General features: G+C 44.9%; 1 protein-coding gene across 1 annotated transcript in view; it reads right to left on the bottom strand.

Moving 5' to 3' along the window:
• Positions 1-1,711: 1,711 nt before the first annotated feature.
• Utp6 (UTP6 small subunit processome component) overlaps positions 1,712-17,951 on the bottom strand; it is a 34,528-nt gene continuing 18,288 nt past the window's right edge. The window contains exons 11-19 of the mRNA XM_051158090.1: positions 17,056-17,240; positions 14,505-14,584; positions 14,091-14,168; positions 11,215-11,394; positions 9,517-9,597; positions 9,271-9,380; positions 8,290-8,356; positions 2,340-2,412; positions 1,712-1,894 (exon numbers count right to left, since the gene is read on the bottom strand). Of these exons, the coding sequence (XP_051014047.1) occupies positions 1,740-1,894; positions 2,340-2,412; positions 8,290-8,356; positions 9,271-9,380; positions 9,517-9,597; positions 11,215-11,394; positions 14,091-14,168; positions 14,505-14,584; positions 17,056-17,240 (1,009 nt within the window). The 3' untranslated portion in view covers positions 1,712-1,739. The remainder of the gene's footprint in view (positions 1,895-2,339; positions 2,413-8,289; positions 8,357-9,270; positions 9,381-9,516; positions 9,598-11,214; positions 11,395-14,090; positions 14,169-14,504; positions 14,585-17,055; positions 17,241-17,951) is intronic.

A 17,951-nucleotide genomic window follows, 5' to 3' on the forward strand; every position in this document is an offset into this window, starting at 1 on the left:
AAACAAAAGATTAACATTCTCAATGTATTTTTAGAACATAAATTAGCAAGCAAAAACAGTTTAAACAATGATGCATCACTTTCATCTACTAAATGGTAAATTATAAAACAACGAAAATGAAATATATAATGTTCCAACTCAGACAAGGGTGTTGCCTCTTTCATATGAGGCTAGAAAAGACCAAACTGGTAAAACATCAGTGTTTCCTTTCTTTTACTTAGCTCCAGCAATTTCACTGTCAAATAAGTCCCTGTGGATATGACCATAGAGTGACATGAATCTTCACCAATAGCATTTATACTTAAAACAAGTAACAAATGGAAAAGTCTAGCCACAGGGGATTAATAAAGCAATGGGACGCTAGGAATTCATTAGGTGCTTTTTAAGTTTATTTAATTAACATGGGAAATCATGTAAGTAACTTGTTCTGAATACTTTCCCAATGATACCAAAATGTTAAGTTAAAACTGGGTCTAGTGGTTCAGGCCTATAATCTCAGCTACTTGAGAGGCTGAGGCAGCCAATTCAAAGTTCAAGATTTGCCTAAATTTGAGGACTTTCAAGGAAGGCCAGCCAGAACTTGGTAAGCCAGCTCAAAACAAAGAGTAAAAAAAGAGGGCTAGAGCTAGGCATGGTGGCACATACCTGTCATTCCAGCATTTGGGAGCTAGGCATGGTGGCACATACCTGTCATTCCAGCATTTGGGAGGCAGAGGCAGGTAGATCTCTGTGAGTTTGAGGCCAGCCTGGTCTACAGAATGAGTTCTGGGACAGCCAGGACTACACACAGAGAAACTTGTCTCAAAAAAACAAAAAAAAAAAAAAAAAAAAAAAAACCCACAACAGTATAAGAAAAGTGAAAGAATTTTTTTTTTTTTTGGTTTTTCGAGACAGGGTCTCTCTGTGTAGCCTTGGCCATCCTGGACTCACTTTGTAGACCAGGGCTGGCCTCGAACTCACAGCGATCCGCCTGCCTCTGCCTCCCGAGTGCTGGGATTAAAGGCATGCGCCACCACGCCCGGCCTGAAAAGTGAAAGAATTTATTTCAAACGATTTTCTCCCCTGTTCCTCAAATGCCCCCTTTGTTCGAAGCCGCCCTCTACCCCTCCACCCTGCACCCCTCCCACTGAGGCACTTCTCCCTCCCCTGTCTGCTTGTTGCTGGGCCTCCTCCAGGCAGACTGTTCTTGGCCTGTCAATCCTCAGTGTAAATCATTTTTTGAGTTATCTTAACCTTCCTAAAGGGCAAGTTCCCCCAATACCCACAGTTCCTCCTGTTACTTGTCTTCCAAGTCTCCCTTCTTTCCTGCAGAAGGAAGACTCGTGTCTCTTGAATGGTTGACCTAAAGTACACATCCAGTTCAGATACAGGAAATCAAGTCGCTTTGCTCACCCTCACTTAGATTACAGATGGCCGTCTGCCCCGCACAGCCCTAGTCCCTCCTGTCTCCACAGGTCTCACGCAGGCCCACACAGTTAGGAAACACATGACTGTACTTTCTCTGGGTTTGAACGGGTCCCTCATACCCAGTCTAGATCAGAGCTGTGTGTGCTTAGCCTGAAACAAGAAATGATGTCCGTGTGTTTTAGATTTAAGAGGCAGCAGCAGTTCTCTTTTCGGAAACAAGGATTAAAGCCAAATTAAAGTATGTTACAAAAGTCAGTCAGCCCTCCTGCCACCTCCTGACAACTCTCACTACAAACCTGCCATACAGTTCCACCCACTGCTAGTGCTCTTTGCTAGTGGCCAGCCTGGTGCATGGCATGTTTGGCTACAAACAGCTCGGCTGACTGTCCCTGCAGCATTTTCATGGCTCGCCAATAGATCTGCCCACAGTTCTCAGGTCTCCCGAAGGGATGGCTCAATTCTTCTTTGATGTAATCCATCCAAAGATCTTTAAGAGAAAACAACAATTACCGTGAACATAATTAGAAAACTGGGAAGGCTTTATTAGGCAAATTCATTTAATACTAAGCCAATTAAAAAGTTCTAAGAAACTTCCACACAGAAAAGTAATGTAAGAAAAAATTTAAAATATGAATGAATAAAACTAAGTGCCACATAATATATTTAAGCATTGTCTAATGTTTAAATAAAGCTAAGCCTATCCGTTGCCTCAAACATTTATCATTTCTTTATAATGGAAACTTTCAAATTCCTTTCTACCTTTCTACTTTTTTTTTAGCCTGGAACTAAGAGATCTGCCTGCCTCTGCCTCCCAAGTGCTGGGATTAAAGGTATGCCCCACCACACCCAGCTCAGAAAACAATATTCTAACCATGTAACAGGTCAGAGACTTTGCAAGCAATGTTCACATCCTATAACTGAAGTTTGCTTACCAGAATCTGTAGACCCAAACTCTCTCAGCGCCCTCTCGTAATATTCCCTCAGGTTTGCCATCTTGGAGGCTTCCTATAAAAACAAGCAGATTTGGTTTCATCCATCTAAGCATAAACTCACTTTGACTATATTTTAAGCAACCACTATTTGTTAGGTGCTTGAAAGAGTCCCCAGAGAGAGCGGAGAGAGATGGCTCAGAGGTTAAGGGCACTGACTGTTCCTCCAGAGATCCTGAGTTCAATTCCCAGATGGTGGCTCACAACAATCTATAATGTGATCTGATGCCCTCTTCTGCCCTGCAGGTATACATGCAGGCAGAGTGCCATATACATAATAAATAAATACATGATAATAAATAAATCAGGCCAGGCATGGTGGCACACGCCTTTGATCCCAGCACCACTCCGGAGGCAGAGGCAGGCGGATTGCTGTGAGTTCGAGGCCAGCCTGGTCTATAAAGTGAGTTCAGGACAACCAAGGCTACACAGAGAAACCCTATCTCAAAAAACCAAAAAAATAAAAAATAAAAATAATAAATAAATCATTGGGGGAAAAAAAGAGGACCAGACCAACCTCGTTTCTCAACTTACCCCCAAACCAGGCTGGGGCTGGCTCAGCAGCCAAGGGCACCTGCCACCAAGCCTGACAGCCTGAGTTTAATCCCCAATACCCACATGGCAGAAAATTGTTCTGACCTTCACATGTACACTGGCATGTGCATACACCACCACACATGCACAAAGAAAAAAGAAAAGACAGACAGACCATGTTTACCACAGTGAACTGACTGTCAACCAGGAAAGCACTTTACCTTGCTGGCGTGGAGAAAAGTCTAACTTGAGAGGTGTAGCAGGAATAACCCTTGAAAGCTCTGAGGGGGTGATGAGAATTTGTGCTCTGAAATAGTAATGACCATCTTAAACATCTCTTTTTTTTCTTTTTAAAGACATGGTTTCATTATGTAGCCCGGTTGGTACAGAGTTCACAGCAATGCTCCTGAGTTCTGAGATTAAAAGCATGAACCACCAGACCAGGCTCTAAAACCCGTGTATCACAAAAACACATGAACACTAGTCCATGATCTTCTTTTTAAAGCTTCTTCACTTGGCGAACACCTCAGCACCGTTAAAGGTAACAAGGTGTGAGCTACTGTAGGAAGCAGCCCAGGAGTGGGGGCGTGTGAGAAGAATTCTGAGTGCTTGTGAGGACACTCCAAGAGAGCCAGACAGAGTCTTGTCCAGCCGAGGAGGGATGCTGCAGAGACTGATGGACCAACCAAGGACCATGCACGGTGAGGACCTAAATCCTCTGCTCAGATGCAGTAGAGAGGCAGCACCGTCTCCTTGTGGGTTCCATAATATGGGGAGTGGGGGCTCCTTCTGACATGGACTCTGGTGCCCGCTCATTGATCTCTTCCCCATGGCGGGGCAGCCTTGCCAGGCCACAGAGGAAAAGGATGCAGGCAGTCCAGATGAGACTTGACAGGCTGGGGTCAGATGATAGAGGAGGAGGCCTCCCCTTTCTGAGGACGAGGGGAGGGCAGGATGCAGAGGCGACCAGGAAGGGGACTACAATCAGGATGTAAAGTAAACAAATTTAAGTGACCTCAGTTTCTTCAAAAGACAGAAATGTTCCTGGAGTGTGTTTTCTTGCTCCTCCCAAGTGTAGCAGAGAGGAATGTTACTTCAGATGACTCATACCTGCTTGCTGTTCTTATTCAATTATCCTTTATATGCCTTATGGGAGAACAGTGTTGCCACATGTGGCTTGTCCCTGTGATTGTATACGGTTTGAACTCAGAAGAACTTTACTCACGTGACCTGCTCTAACACTCAGTATAAACTGAGGCGCTGCATAACCTTGCCTATTGCATAAGACTTTGCTCCATCATTTACTGGCTCCATTCTCCCAGGGTCTCCCACCTCCACAGTGGTGTCAAGCTACTAAAGGGGCAGCATTCTGTATCTCTGGCTGTCCTTGAACTCTACGTAACCAAGGATGGCCTTGAACACCTGATTCTCCTGCCTCTACATCCTGAGTGATGAAATAGCACGTATGCATCACCATGCCCACTTTATGTGGAGGAGGGGATCTAACCCAGGGCTTTGTGCGCACTAGGAAAGCACCTACCAACTGCACCTCCAGTTCCACTTCTACTACTAAGTGTATTTCTTTAAGTACATTTTCAAAGTAAATTAACACCATCTAAAGCTTTTTTGTGTGCAGCCACGGCTGTCCTGGAACTCATTCTGCAGGCTGGCCTCCAATTCAGAGATCCACCTGCCTCTGTCTCCTGGCTACCACTGCCCAATTAGCTAACGTATTCTGTATGCGGCTAGAGAGACCTGCTCAGCAGTTACGAGCACTTGCTGATCTTGCGGAGGACCTGAGTTTAGCTCCTGTCCTGACACCCAAGTCCTACAGCTTACGAGCACCTGTAACGCCAGATCAGGGGACTCAAGGCCATCTGCACTCCTATATAAATATCTCTACACGGGCCAGGCGTGGTGGCGCGTGCCTTTAATCCCAGCACTCAGGAGGCAGAGGCAGGTGGATCACTGTGAGTTGGAGGCCAGCCTGGACTACAAAGTGAGTCTAGGACAGCCAAGGATACAGAGAGAAACCCTGTCTTGGAAAAAAATTAAATTAAATAAATACCTCTGCACAGACACACACGCACACATAATTTTATCTTTTAAAGAAACATTTAGTATTAAGTAACCATTTCATGAGATCAATCCCTAATACCATCAAAAAGAAATTAATAGAAAATTATATTCAAATCTCCTTTCACCAAACCACATACCTTGAAGTCAGTTTAACCTCACACGCATTAATTACAAACACACTCTCCTAAGGGATCTTAATACACACTGCACTATACACATTTTCTTTCCTATCCAGTAAGTAGCCCAGTGAGCCTTATATATGTATCAATATAGGCAGAGCCTTCCTATATTGATGATGGTAAGATTTACAATGAAGTGATTTGCCCAAGGCATAATTATTATATTAATAATCCAGAGGCTGATTATTAAACAATATGCCAAACTGTCTCATCGTGTAAGACTATACTATACTTCAGCACAAAACAGGAGCTCAGCCTCACTAGTAACTTTTGTTTTTCGAGACAGGGTTTCTCTGTGTCACCCTGGCTGTCCTGGACTAGCATTGTAGCCCAGGCTGACCTCAAACTCACAGGGATCCACCTGCCTCTGCCTCCCGGGTGCTGGGATTGAAGGCGTGAGCCACCACTGCTCGGCACTAGTAACTTTTCAAAGCTCAAATAAAAATAAATACTAACTGAAAATTCAAAATCAAAGAAAAAAACCAAGCTGAATGCTTCGAAAAGCTATGAGGAAATAGGCATACCCATCTACTAGCTGACTATCTCTATAACAATTATAATTCTTTTGGAAGGCTGCATGTTACCATGTATGTTAGTGTATATAATACATGTGGCAGCACACGCCTGACTTTTTAAGAATTCTTTTTATAGATTTATCTGATTTTTATGTGAGTGTTTTGTCGGCATATATATGCCTGTCAGGTGCATACAGTGCTATTGGGGGCAAAAGAGAGTGCTGGATTCCCTGAAACTGGAGTTACAAAGAGTTGTAGACGTCATGAGAGAGCTGGGAAACTAACTCAGGTCCTTTGGAAGAGTAGCCAGGGATCCTAACCACTGAGCCGCCTCTGCAGCTCCTGACAATATTCTAAAGCACATTTTTTTTTTTAGTGTAAAATGTATTTTTTAGGCTGGACATAGTACCATACACCTTTAATCCCAGTACTTAGGAGGCAGAGTTAAACAGGTGTGTGTGTGTGTGTGTGTGTGTGTGTGTATGTATGCATATGTGTGTACATATGTATATACATATATACACACATATATACTAAATTAACCATGGTCAGGAAATTTGATAATGAATACATTTTTGGGTAATCACTTAAAAAAAAAAAAAAAGCTCAGAGCCAGGCAGTAATGGTGCATGTCTTAATCCCAGCACTCAGGAGGCAGAGAAGGATGGATCTTTTTGAGTTCAAGGCCAGCCTGGTCTACAGTGTGAGTTCCAGGACAGCCAGAGCTGTTACACAGAGAAACTGTCTAAACAAAACAAGCTTAGAATTGTTCTTGTTTTAAATAAGAAATCATGAGCCGGGCGTGGTGGCGCACGCCTTTAATCCCAGCACTCGGGAGGCAGAGGCAGGGGGATTGCTGTGAGTTCGAGGCCAGCCTGGTCTACAAAGTGAGTCCAGGATGGCCAAGGCTACACAGAGAAACCCTGTCTCGAAAAAAAAAAAAAAAAAAGAAATCATGTAGCTCAATGATGGATCTCTCATCTAACATTAGCAAGGTCCTAAATTCAACCCGCATCACTACACAAAGTTAATGAATTAAAAATATAAATGCTAGCTAGGCAAGTGGTGCACATCTGTAAGCCCAGCACTTGGGAGGCAGAGGCAGGTGGATTTCTCTAAGTTTGAGGCCAGCCTGGTCTACAAAGCAAGTCCAGGACAGCCAGTACTGTTACACAGAGAAACACAGTCTCGAGTTGTTTTTGTTTCTTTGTTTTTGTTTTAATATTTATTTATTTATTATGTATACAACACTCTGCCTGCAGGCCAGAAGACGGCATCAGATCACATAATAGATGGTTATGAGCCACCATGTGGTTGCTGGGAATTGAACTCAGGACCTTTTGAAGAGCAGCCAGCAGAAGCTGCTTTTAACCTCCAGCCCCCGTTGTTTTGTTTTTTGGGCCAGGATCTTCCTATGTATGTAGCCCTGGCTAGCCTAGAATTCACTACATAGAATAGGCTGGCCTCAAACCAATAGGGACCCTGAGTGCTGGGATTAAAGGCATACACTACACCAACACACTGAGCTAATGTACTGCTCTTTTTTTATATTTTTTTCTTTTTAAAATTATTTTTTACATACACATTGATATTATTACACACATATAAAATAAGCTACATACAGTAAGAAGAACCACGAAACAATCAGGAATTATATTAATGTTATATTCATAGTGTTTTGGATATTTGTATTTGGCAACCTTGAAGAAAACATATTTCCTATCTTGATGAGTCTAAAATTCTGAATATAAATCAATATCTATCATCTCTTATCTCTAGCAACTTAAAACATCTATCTACACCTAAAAATATCTTAACCCCTAAACAACTAAGCTTAATTGTAAAACTAGACTATCTGGTCTTCAACCCCATCAGAGACTCAAGAAGAAATAAAATTAATTACCTAAGTATATTTTTTATTTATTTATTTTTTGTTAATTTTTTAATTTAATTTTAATTTATGTGTGTTGGTGTGAGGGTATCAGATCTTAGAGTTACAGACAGTTGTGAGCTGCCATGTGGGTGCTAGGAATTGAACCTGGGTCCTTTACAAAGAGCAGGCAGTGCTCTTAACCACTGAGCCATCTCTCCAGCCCTCTGAGTATATTTTTTAAATTTTTATTTATTTGTACTATGAATGCTCCATCTGCATGTACACCTGCAGGCCAGAAGAGGCATCAGATCTTACTACAGATGGCTGTGAGCCACCATGTGGTTGCTGGGAATTGAACTCAGGACCCCTAGAAGAGCAGCCAGTGCTTTTTTTTAACCAGTGAGCCATCTTTCCAGCTCCATGTATTTCCTACCTTTTCACTCTAATCATAAATTACAGTTAACCACCAGAAACAGTAATTAAGTGTTAGACAAGCAGCAGCTGGCCCTCACCCTGCCTAGCAGGGACACTTCCTGCGGCGTCTAGGTTTTCTGTTCCCACACATGACTGCCGCCTCTTGGCTGGATTACCATTCTTACAGCTCTATGGAAAGAGGCTGAACCAGGAGCTCCCACCCACTCTAGTAAGGAGAGGCTGCTCTGGCCCTGACCACAGAGCCCTGTCTGCAGGCAGGAAGTGCTCCAAATACTCACCTGCTCCTTTTCAAACTGCATCATTTTCCTGAAAAACTCAACGGAGAATGGTCGGCTTTCCTGTAAACTAAAAAGGAGTGGGGGAATGTTAGTTCCCACAGTGACAGGAAGCCTTGCAATCCCACAAGCGTAAAAAGAACCAGGCTTTGCTTCCCAACAGGTCTTTAACAAAACTGGGCAGCAATCTCCGGCCAACCCAGACCTGATGGAGTCTCTCCCATATTGGAGTGACTGACCCTTCACCTGTTGCAACACTTTCCCACGCACAGTTGTGGTTGTCCACTTGTTTTGTTTTTTTTTTTTTTTTTTTTTTTTTTTTTTGGTTTTTCGAGACAGGGTTTCTCTGTGTAGCCTTGGTCATCCTGGACTCACTTTGTAGACCAGGCTGGCCTCGAACTCACAGCGATCCGCCTGCCTCTGCCTCCCGAGTGCTGGGATTAAAGGCGTGCGCCACCACGCCCGGCTCACTTGTTTTGTTTTTACAACATGCTTCTCTGTGTTGCTGCTTGGTCTCTCTGGGCTCACATGATCTCCTACCCCAGTCTCCGGAGGTTACGAGCATGTGGGGCTCCACACGCCCATTTCAAATGAGTGCTGCTGTGAGTGTTTACTGAGGAGGACAGAAGGCTGTCTGACAAGCGTCCGCAACTGTATCCAAACCTGCAGTGTCTTAGGATGTATGAGGCTGGAGACAGAGTTCAGTGGTGTGTACACACACACACACACACACACACACACACACACACACACACACACACACAGAGCTGCTTGTAAAAATGACACGATTACAACCAGCAGTGACAATGAGCTACCCACCATTTCCCCGTGTATATGAAATGCTTTAAGTGTGCAAAACCAGAAAAAGGAAGTAAGTTTTGAAGGTTTCTCGGATCACCACTTCAGACACTATTTGTAATCCACAAAGTCTGGGGCTGAGTGTGGGCAGAAAGACCAGAAACCACTATGAACACCTACACGTACCTTTTAAACACTGCTCTGGCCTTTTTGTAGCCACCACATCGATAAGCCCAATCCAGGTATTTCTCCTTCAGGGTCACAGAACCCGCACCAGTGACAGCTAAAACAGCTTTCTATATTTAAGAGAAAAAACAAGGACAAGCTGTGTAAAGGGACACAGTACCAAGTCCCATCCCAAGCCACCAAGTAGTGATCAGGGCATGGAAAAGCTATGTCCTGCACCCAAGGGACAGAAGAGGCAGCCTGTACCTGGTAGACCGCTTCAGTCTCCTCCTGGCTTTTAGCATTTTCACTCCACTCTGCCCAAGAAATCCACAGGGGCAGACAAACCTGCTCACAAAAACAAAACCGTTAGATAAGACCCCTCAGCACTGTGCTCTGAAAACTCCTAACTATAAAGACAGGGTCACTACAGCCCCCTAGCCACAGCATCCAGAGCAACGCCTTGAGCATTTAGTCTGGTTCTGATGGGGACTCCTGACTGACAGGCATAAGCAGCCACTCCTACTCAGCCTCATGGGCCACGGGTCTGGGAGCCACCGTATAAGGACTGATGGGGGCTAGCCTGCCTGATCTTCATTGTATAGAGACAGACAGCAGAGAGCAGTAACATTTGCTCCCCACCTTACTCTCTGCCGGACATTTTCTCACTCACTAATAACATTAAAGTTTAGGTTTTGGGGGCTGGAGAGATGGCTCAGTGGTTAAGAGCACTGTCATGCTCTTCCATAGGTCCTGAGTTCAATTTCCAGCAACCACATGGTGGTTCACAACCATCTATAATGTGGTCTGATGCCCTCTTCTGGCCTGTAGATATAAAGAAGTTATATACATTAAATAAATAAATGAATCCTTAAAAAAAAAAAGTTTAGATTTTTGTGACTGCAAGTCGAATTTATGATCAGATGTGGATGCAAGTGAGAATATTCTATTATTAATTTTTATTTGTAGGACATTTAAACAAAATAAGAAAATTTTTTTCTTTTTTTTTTTCATATTTATTTATTATGTATACAGTGTTCTGCTTGTATGTACACCTGCAGGCCAGAAGAGGGCACCAGATCTCATTGTGGATTGTTGTGAGCCACCATGTGGTTGCTGGGGATTGAACTCATGACCTCTAAAGAGCAATCAGTGCTCTTAACCGCTGAGCCATCTCTTTAGCCCCTTTTTTTGATTTTTCAAGACAGTGTTTAAAAAAAAAAAAAAAAAAAGACAGGGTTTCTCTGTGTAGCCGTGGTCGCCCTGGACTTGCTTTGTAGACCAGGCTGGCCTTGAACTCAGAGATCCACATGCCTCTGCCTCCCTGAGCGCTGGGATTACAAGTGTGAGCCACCACACCCAGCTAGAATAAGAAACCTTACATGATTTAGTAAACTTGCAAATCAAGGATTAGGGATAAAGTGGTTTTCTATTCAATCCTTTAACTATCACATAAGTTAACAACAATTACTCTAGGGTTTACCCTTGTTAAAGCATATCACATACGAGCTTTCGCTAAAATCGTAAAAGATTTCCAAAAAGAGGGCCGGAGATACAGCTCTGTTGACAGAGTGCTCCCTCAGCCTGCAGGAAGCCCTGGGTCCAATCCCCAGCACATCATAAACCAGACATGGTGAAGGGTGACTGTAATCCCAGCACTCAGGAGGTAGACGCAGAAAAATCAAAGTTCAAGGTTCTGCCTAAATCAGCCTGAACTACATGAAACTTTGTCTTTTAAAAACAAACAAAAACAAAACAGCTTTCCTAAAAGAGTGGACTGTGAAGGCTGGAGATCTGGCTCAGGGTCAAGAGCACTCAGAGCCCACATGGAGGCTCAGCACCTCCTCAGGCACCAGGCACACACATGGATGACAGACACACACGCAGGAAAAATACTAATACATGTAAAATATAAAAATAAATCTTAAAAAACTGAATAAAATATCAAAGGCACAACTGGCAGACCTGGGGCTTGAGATGCGCAAAAGCTTCCTCAAAGTGCACAGCTATGTCCGGGCTCCGTGAGTCAATCAGCACCCGCAGCTTCAGCTGCCACATTGCTGCGGAGTCCTTGAACAAGTCTGTCCCAGCCTCTGCCGCCTGCAGAGCTTCTTTAAAGAGGTCCTGGCGTAGCAGCAGGTCAATCTAAGGAAGACAAAGCACACTGTAAAGCACCCCCAGGAAGCAAAATCACATACATAATAGAGGCATAGCGAGACGATTTATGACAATAACGTCAACAGCCTTCCCACTAGACCTTCCCACAGCCGCTCAACAGGCACAAAGAGCATGCGGAATTCCGCCTCCTTCTCCTTCCTGACCATAGGGCTATCAGGAAATCAAAGAAGAGGGCTGAAGAGACAGAGGGCATGGCATGGAAAGTTGCCTGCCAGGCCGCCCTGCTACAGAGTGCAGTGCAGAAGGACCAGCGGGGCCGTGATAGGAAAGGCCTTCCGGAAAGGAAGCATTCAAGCTAAGACTTAAGGGAGAGCAGGTGTCAGACAGGTAAACACAGAACCGCAGAAAAGAGAAGGTTCTCAGCCAGGCGGTGGTAGCGCACACCTTTAATCCCAGCACTCGGGAGGCAGAGGCAGGTGGATCGCTGTGAGTTCAAGGCCAGCCTGGTCTACAAAGTGAGTCCGGGACAGCCAAGGCTACACAGAGAAACCCTGTCTCAAACAAACAAACAAACAAACAAAAAGCAAAAAAAAAAAGGGGGGAGGGGGGGGGAGAGAGAGAGAGAGAGAGAGAGAGAGAGAGAGAGAAGCCTCTCCAACCAGCTTACACAGGGGCTGAAGATGAGAGACAGTATATTATAAGAGGAAATTCATGTAGCATGTTGGAGGGTAGGATGCCAACAAGACTAGAATAAAAGATGTTTCTGGAAAGGATCAAGCTAGGAACTTAGAGTAAAGTTTAAAAAAAGTTTGAGTAACTTTACCTGAATGATTATGGGAAAACAAGGACACACACACATAATTTTTTTTTTCCGAGACAGGGTTTCTCTATGTAGCTTTGGCTGTCCTGGACTCACTTTGTAGACCAGGATGGCCTCGAACTCACAGCAATCCACCTGCCTCTGCCTCCTGAGTGCTGCGATTAAAGGTGTGCACCACCATGCCTGGCCTATAATCTTATAATTTTTAAGACACATGTGGCGTTGGAGAGATGGCTCAGAAGTTAAGAGCACCAGCTGCTCTTCCAAAAGTCCTGAGTTCAAGTCCCAGCCACCACATGGTGGCTCACAACCATCTATAATGTGATCTGATGCCCTCTTCTGGTGTGCATGCAGGTATAACACTGTATACATAATAAATAAATAAATCTTAAAAAAAAAAGACACATGTTTGAGTGTACACATATGCATGCTAATATAGGGGTGTGTGTGTGTGTGTGTGTGTGTGTGTGTGTGTGTGTGTGTGTGTAAGAGAGACACACACAGAGAAGCCAGAGGTCGATGTTGAGTGTTTTCCACAATTGCCCTCTATTTTCCATGTGTCTACGTGTGTGATGTGTGTACATGTGTGTGTTCACATGTATATGGATACAAATGTGCAAGCTGGTGCTCCTATGTGTGTGTTCATCTGTATGGATGCCCAAGGCTCCATAGCTATCCACCTTATTCACTGAGGCCGGGTCTCTCAGCTAAACCCAGAGCTCACCACATAGCTAATCTAACTGGCCAGTTTACCGTGGGAATCCATCTTTACCGTCAGCACACTAGAATTCTGGGCATTTACATGTGTGCTGGGGATCCAAGGCCTCGTCCGTACACTCACACAGCAAGCACTTAGCAGCTAAACTGAACAGAAAACTCCCAGCCCTCCCTTCACATTTCAGATCCTGTTTCTCACTGAACCTGGCACTCATCTATTCAGCGGAAGGGAATAAATGGGCTCCAAGGATCCGCCTTCCCAGAGCTGGGATTACAGTGCAGTACCACAGAGGGGAGAAGAGCGAGGGAAAGAAAGGGAGGGGAGAGGCGAGAAGGGGAAAGGGAAAGGAAGGCGGTCAAGAAAGGAAGAGTGAGTCGGGCAGTGGTGGGCAGCGCTCGGGAAGGAGAGGCAGGTGGATCGCTGTGAGTTTGAGGCCAGCCTGGTCTACGAAGTGAGTCCAGTGGGAGGTGAGAGGGAGGGAACCGAGGAAGAGAAGTAGAAGGGAAGAGAAAGAAAGGGGAGGGGAGGGAAGAGAAGGGGAGGGGAGGGGTCAGGGGAGGGGTCAGGGGAGGGGAGGGGAGGGAAAGGAGAGGAGGAAGGGGGGAGGGGAGGGGAAGGGAAGGAAGAGAAGGAAAGGGGAGGGGATGGAAGGGGAGGGGAGGAGGGCTGAAGAGACAGAGGGTCCGGCAGTTAAGAAAAATGGCTGTTTTCAGGTTCAATTCTCAGCACCTACATGGCAGCTAACACCCAACTGTAATTCCATCCAGTTCCAGGAGACCCAAACCCTCTTCTAGCCTGCATATACATGGTACATATAAATATATGCAGGCAAAACACTCATGCACATAAAACAAAAACAAATCCTTTACAAAAGGTGTGGTGGCATATACCTGTAATCCCAGTACTCAGGAGAGAGAGGCAGGCAGATTTTTGAGTTCAAAGTCAGCCTGGTCTATAAAGCGAGACTAGGATGGCCAAGGCTCTGTTGCAAAGCTCTGTCTCAAAAACAAAAAAAAAAAAAAAAAAAAGGGGGGGGGGAGGATATGGAAAAAGGGAAGAAAAGAAAAAGGAGGAGAAAAGGAATGCCAAATAGGCTTATTCTGACTTTTTTGTTCTGGTGTCATATATTTTAAATCAGAATAAAGCACATGTAACAGGCAGTGAATGTGCTTTCTGTGGCCTTACCCACTGCTTGTACTGGACTTCAGAAAGGAGCTTCAGTTCATGGGCCTTCCTGAATGCAAGCATGGTTCTTTCCAGCCTCTGAAACCAGAAACATCTGTCAAGTCAGTAAACAGATTCCAGCAGGGGCCTCTGGCGCTGAGCTGGGCAAAAGTGATTTTGCACATTTCTGAGAATTCAGCCAGGACTGAGTTCCAAATGGGCACTACACATGACACCTGACACAGTCCAATCAGCAGAAAGCCTCTGAGAAGGGTAAGCCAGACTAGATCTTCATGATGACAGGTCACCCACAGCAAAAAGCAAGTGACTAAGCCTGAAACTCTCACAGCTGGCCCAGACCGCCAAACCTGTCCTTCTCTAGAGAACAGGATACTTTCTAACTGCTCACTGCAGCTATGCGGTGTAAACGCTTACCTGCCCTCTGAGGGGCACACTGCTGCTCTTCTTAGCAAACCTTTCCAAGCAAAAGTTGATGTAACACTTCCACATGGCCTCTGAAAGACAGACGACATCAACTAGGCTACCAATCCTCTTAATTCAAACATCTTCCTCTCAAGGGGAAACTCCTCCAAGAAAATTTAACTCAGGAGCTGAACATGGGCCAGTGGTTAGAGCACTGGCTGTTCTTCCAGAGGACCTGGGTTAGGGTCCTAGCATCCACTGGGTGCCTCACAACCACCTTTAACCCCAGCTCCAACAGATCTGACAACCTCTTTTGGCTTCTGTGGATACCAGCACACGTGACCTTATTCATTCACAGGGGCAAACACACATACACATGAAACAAAAATAACAAAAACAGTTTTAAGAACAGTTTAAATTAACTTGGCTAAAAAGGGGGGGGACTCCCATTATATCAAACCAAACATGTCAGACATTGGGGAAAAGCAACTGACTTCAGAACTCCTTGTCTAGGTTGTCTTGTTTTTGTTTTTAGTTTTTTCAAGACAGGGTCTCTCTGTGTAGCCCTGGCTGTCCTGGACTCACTTTGTAGACCAGGCTGGTCTCGAACTCACAGCGTTCCACCTGCCTCTGCCTCCCGAGTACTGGGATTAAAGGCGTGCGCCACCACGTCTAGCTGTTTGTCTAGGTTTTCTATCCCCACTGCCTTTATTCTCCAACATTACCAAACAAAAATGCAGTCTCTATTGAAAGATGTAGGATAAAGCCCATACAGTAAGCCAGGCATGGCGTCCATGCAGTGTCACAGAGTCCAGGACAGCCAAGGCTACACAGAGAAACCATGTCTCAAAAGAATAACAACAACAAAGCCCATGTAAAGCCAGCCATGGTGGCGCACGCCTTTAATCCTAGCACTTGGGAGGCAAAGGCAGGCGGATCACTGTGAGTTCAAGGCCAGCCTGGACTACAAAGCGAGTCCAGGACAGCCAGGACTGTTACACAGAGAAACCCTGTCTCGAAAACCTAAGAAACAAACAAACAAAAGCCCATGTAGTGACTCACCCCATTAATCCCAGCACTCACGAGGCAAAAGTAAGAGGCAGGCACATCTCTGTGAGTGCAAGGTCAGCCTAGTCTACACGAAAAGTTCAGGGCCAGCCAAAGCTAAAGTGAGACCCTGTCTCCAAATAAAAAGGAAAAAGAAGGGACCAGACAATGGATCTGTAGTTAGGAGCACCAACTGCTCTTCCAGAGGACTGGGGTTCAATTCCCAGCACCCACACGGCTGCTCACAACTGTCTGTAACTCCAAGATCCGACACCATCACAGAGACACACATGCAGACAAAACACCAATGCACATAAATAAGAATAAATACATTAAAAAGAAAAGTAAAAGACATAGGATAACACTTAAACAATCTTCTGAATTATAATTTCTTGGGGTTGCCTTACTTTTTTGTTTTGTTTTGTTTCCAAGACAGGAAGCGAGAGTTGCCTCAAACTCACTATCTAGCTAAGGATAACCTTGAATTCTGGGCCCTCCTGCCTTTACCGCCAAGGTACTGACCCTGTAAGTATGCATCACCACATGCAGGTTATACATGCTGGGGAATAAACCGAGGGCTTCATGCTCTAGAAAAGCACTTTCCAACTGAGCTACATCCCCACCCCTTCAACTATACTGTATTATTTCTGCCCAACAAATGAGCATAAATACTTCCATTACTGAAGAAGTTCATAAAAGCTGTAGCACACACCTGTAATCCTAGCACGCAGGAGGCAGAGGCAGTTGGTCAGGAGCTCAAGGGCAGACTAGGTTATATGAAATCTCACCATGAAAATCTCTAGCTTCTCACCATCACAGAAGGCCAACTAGAGGTATACAGGATAATTATATAGCTCAGTTGGTAGAGTGATTGTCTAGCATGCATGAGGAACCACACACACTGGTCCAGGAGCTCAAGGTCACCATGGCCTGTGGAGTGGGTTGAGGCCAGCCTGAGATACATAAGGTCCTGTCTCAAAAAAGAAAAGGGGGGCTAGAGAGATGGCTCAGAGGTTAAGAGCACTGTCTGTTCTTCCAAAAGGTCCTGAGTTCAATTCCGAGCAACCACATTATGGGTCATAACCATCTATGATGAGATCTGGTGCCCTCTTCTGGCAGAACATTATATACATAATAAATAAATCTTTAAAAAAAAAAAAAGAAAGAAAGAACGAAAAAGAAAAGGGGGTGTAAAGTGGCTGGTGAGACAGCTCAACACATAAAGGCTCTTGATGCCAAGCATACACACATACACACACAATAAGCATGTTTTGTTTTTTAATTTAAAGGAAGAAAAAGAAAGCAGGCACACTGTAAACTGTCCTATACAGAGATTTCTCTTCCTTTCTTCTCCTCTACTGGGGACTGAACTCAGGGCACATGCTTGCTGGGTAAGTGACCTATCACTGAGCTGCATCCCCAACCCTCTGTGTAGACTTCCCATGCCAATCTAAGTGTTGACAACGACAGCGTCAGTTTCACGCTCATGTGCTCCCACACCACATGACAGACTCACCTGTGGGCAGAGTCTTCACTGCCTCCTCATACACCGCACAGCACCTTTCCTCCCTTCGGCCCACTTCCACTGCTTTAGCTTGCTTTGATGCAGGCTGCTCTTCACCTGCCTGGGGCGCAATCTCTAATTCTCGCCGTGCCACATAATCCCAGGTGAGTGGGTCATCAGTGTGCAGAGCTTGAAGGCTGAAAATTACATCTTACTGGCACCTGCCCCATGATAAGAAACTAACAGAGAATAACAGAGTTCCTATGGTCTATGAAAGGACACAGGACACACTTTTAAAGCTACAATACCACAGAGTAATTTCCCAGTAGGCCTTCCAGACTAGCTTAATAGACTTATCAATAGAACAAAGTTGTTATATACCCACTGCACCTCAGAATGTTCTGAGCATCATTTTAACAAATGCTGCCTTCTAGCTGGGCATGGTAGCACAGCCTATATTCCCAGCATTCTGAAGCCTGAGGCAAAATGATTCCCACAAACTAAAGGCACCCTAGTGAGTTCCAAACCCTTTTTTTTTTGTTTGCTTGTTTTATGAAACAGGGTTTCTCCAGTTACACAGAGCCCTGGCTACCCTGGTCTCTCTTTGTAGACCAGGCTGGCCTCAAACCCACAGAGATCCACCTGCCTCTGCCTCCTGCTAGGATTAAGGCATGTGCCATCACACCAGGCTTCCAAACCCTTTTTAAAATAAATAATAAATAAACATACAGCAGGGCACTGGTGGCACACACCTCTAATCCCAGCACTCAGGAGGCAGAGGCAGGCTGATCTCTGAGTTTAAGGCCAGCTTGGTCTTCAGAGTGAGTTCCAGGACAGCCAGGGCTACACAGAGAAACCCTATCTCAAAACCCTAGCCCCCAAAAAACAATTAAATAAAACAAAAACCT

This window comes from Acomys russatus, chromosome 16 (genome assembly GCF_903995435.1).
Source record: "Acomys russatus chromosome 16, mAcoRus1.1, whole genome shotgun sequence".
NCBI classification, from domain to species: domain Eukaryota; kingdom Metazoa; phylum Chordata; class Mammalia; order Rodentia; family Muridae; genus Acomys; species Acomys russatus.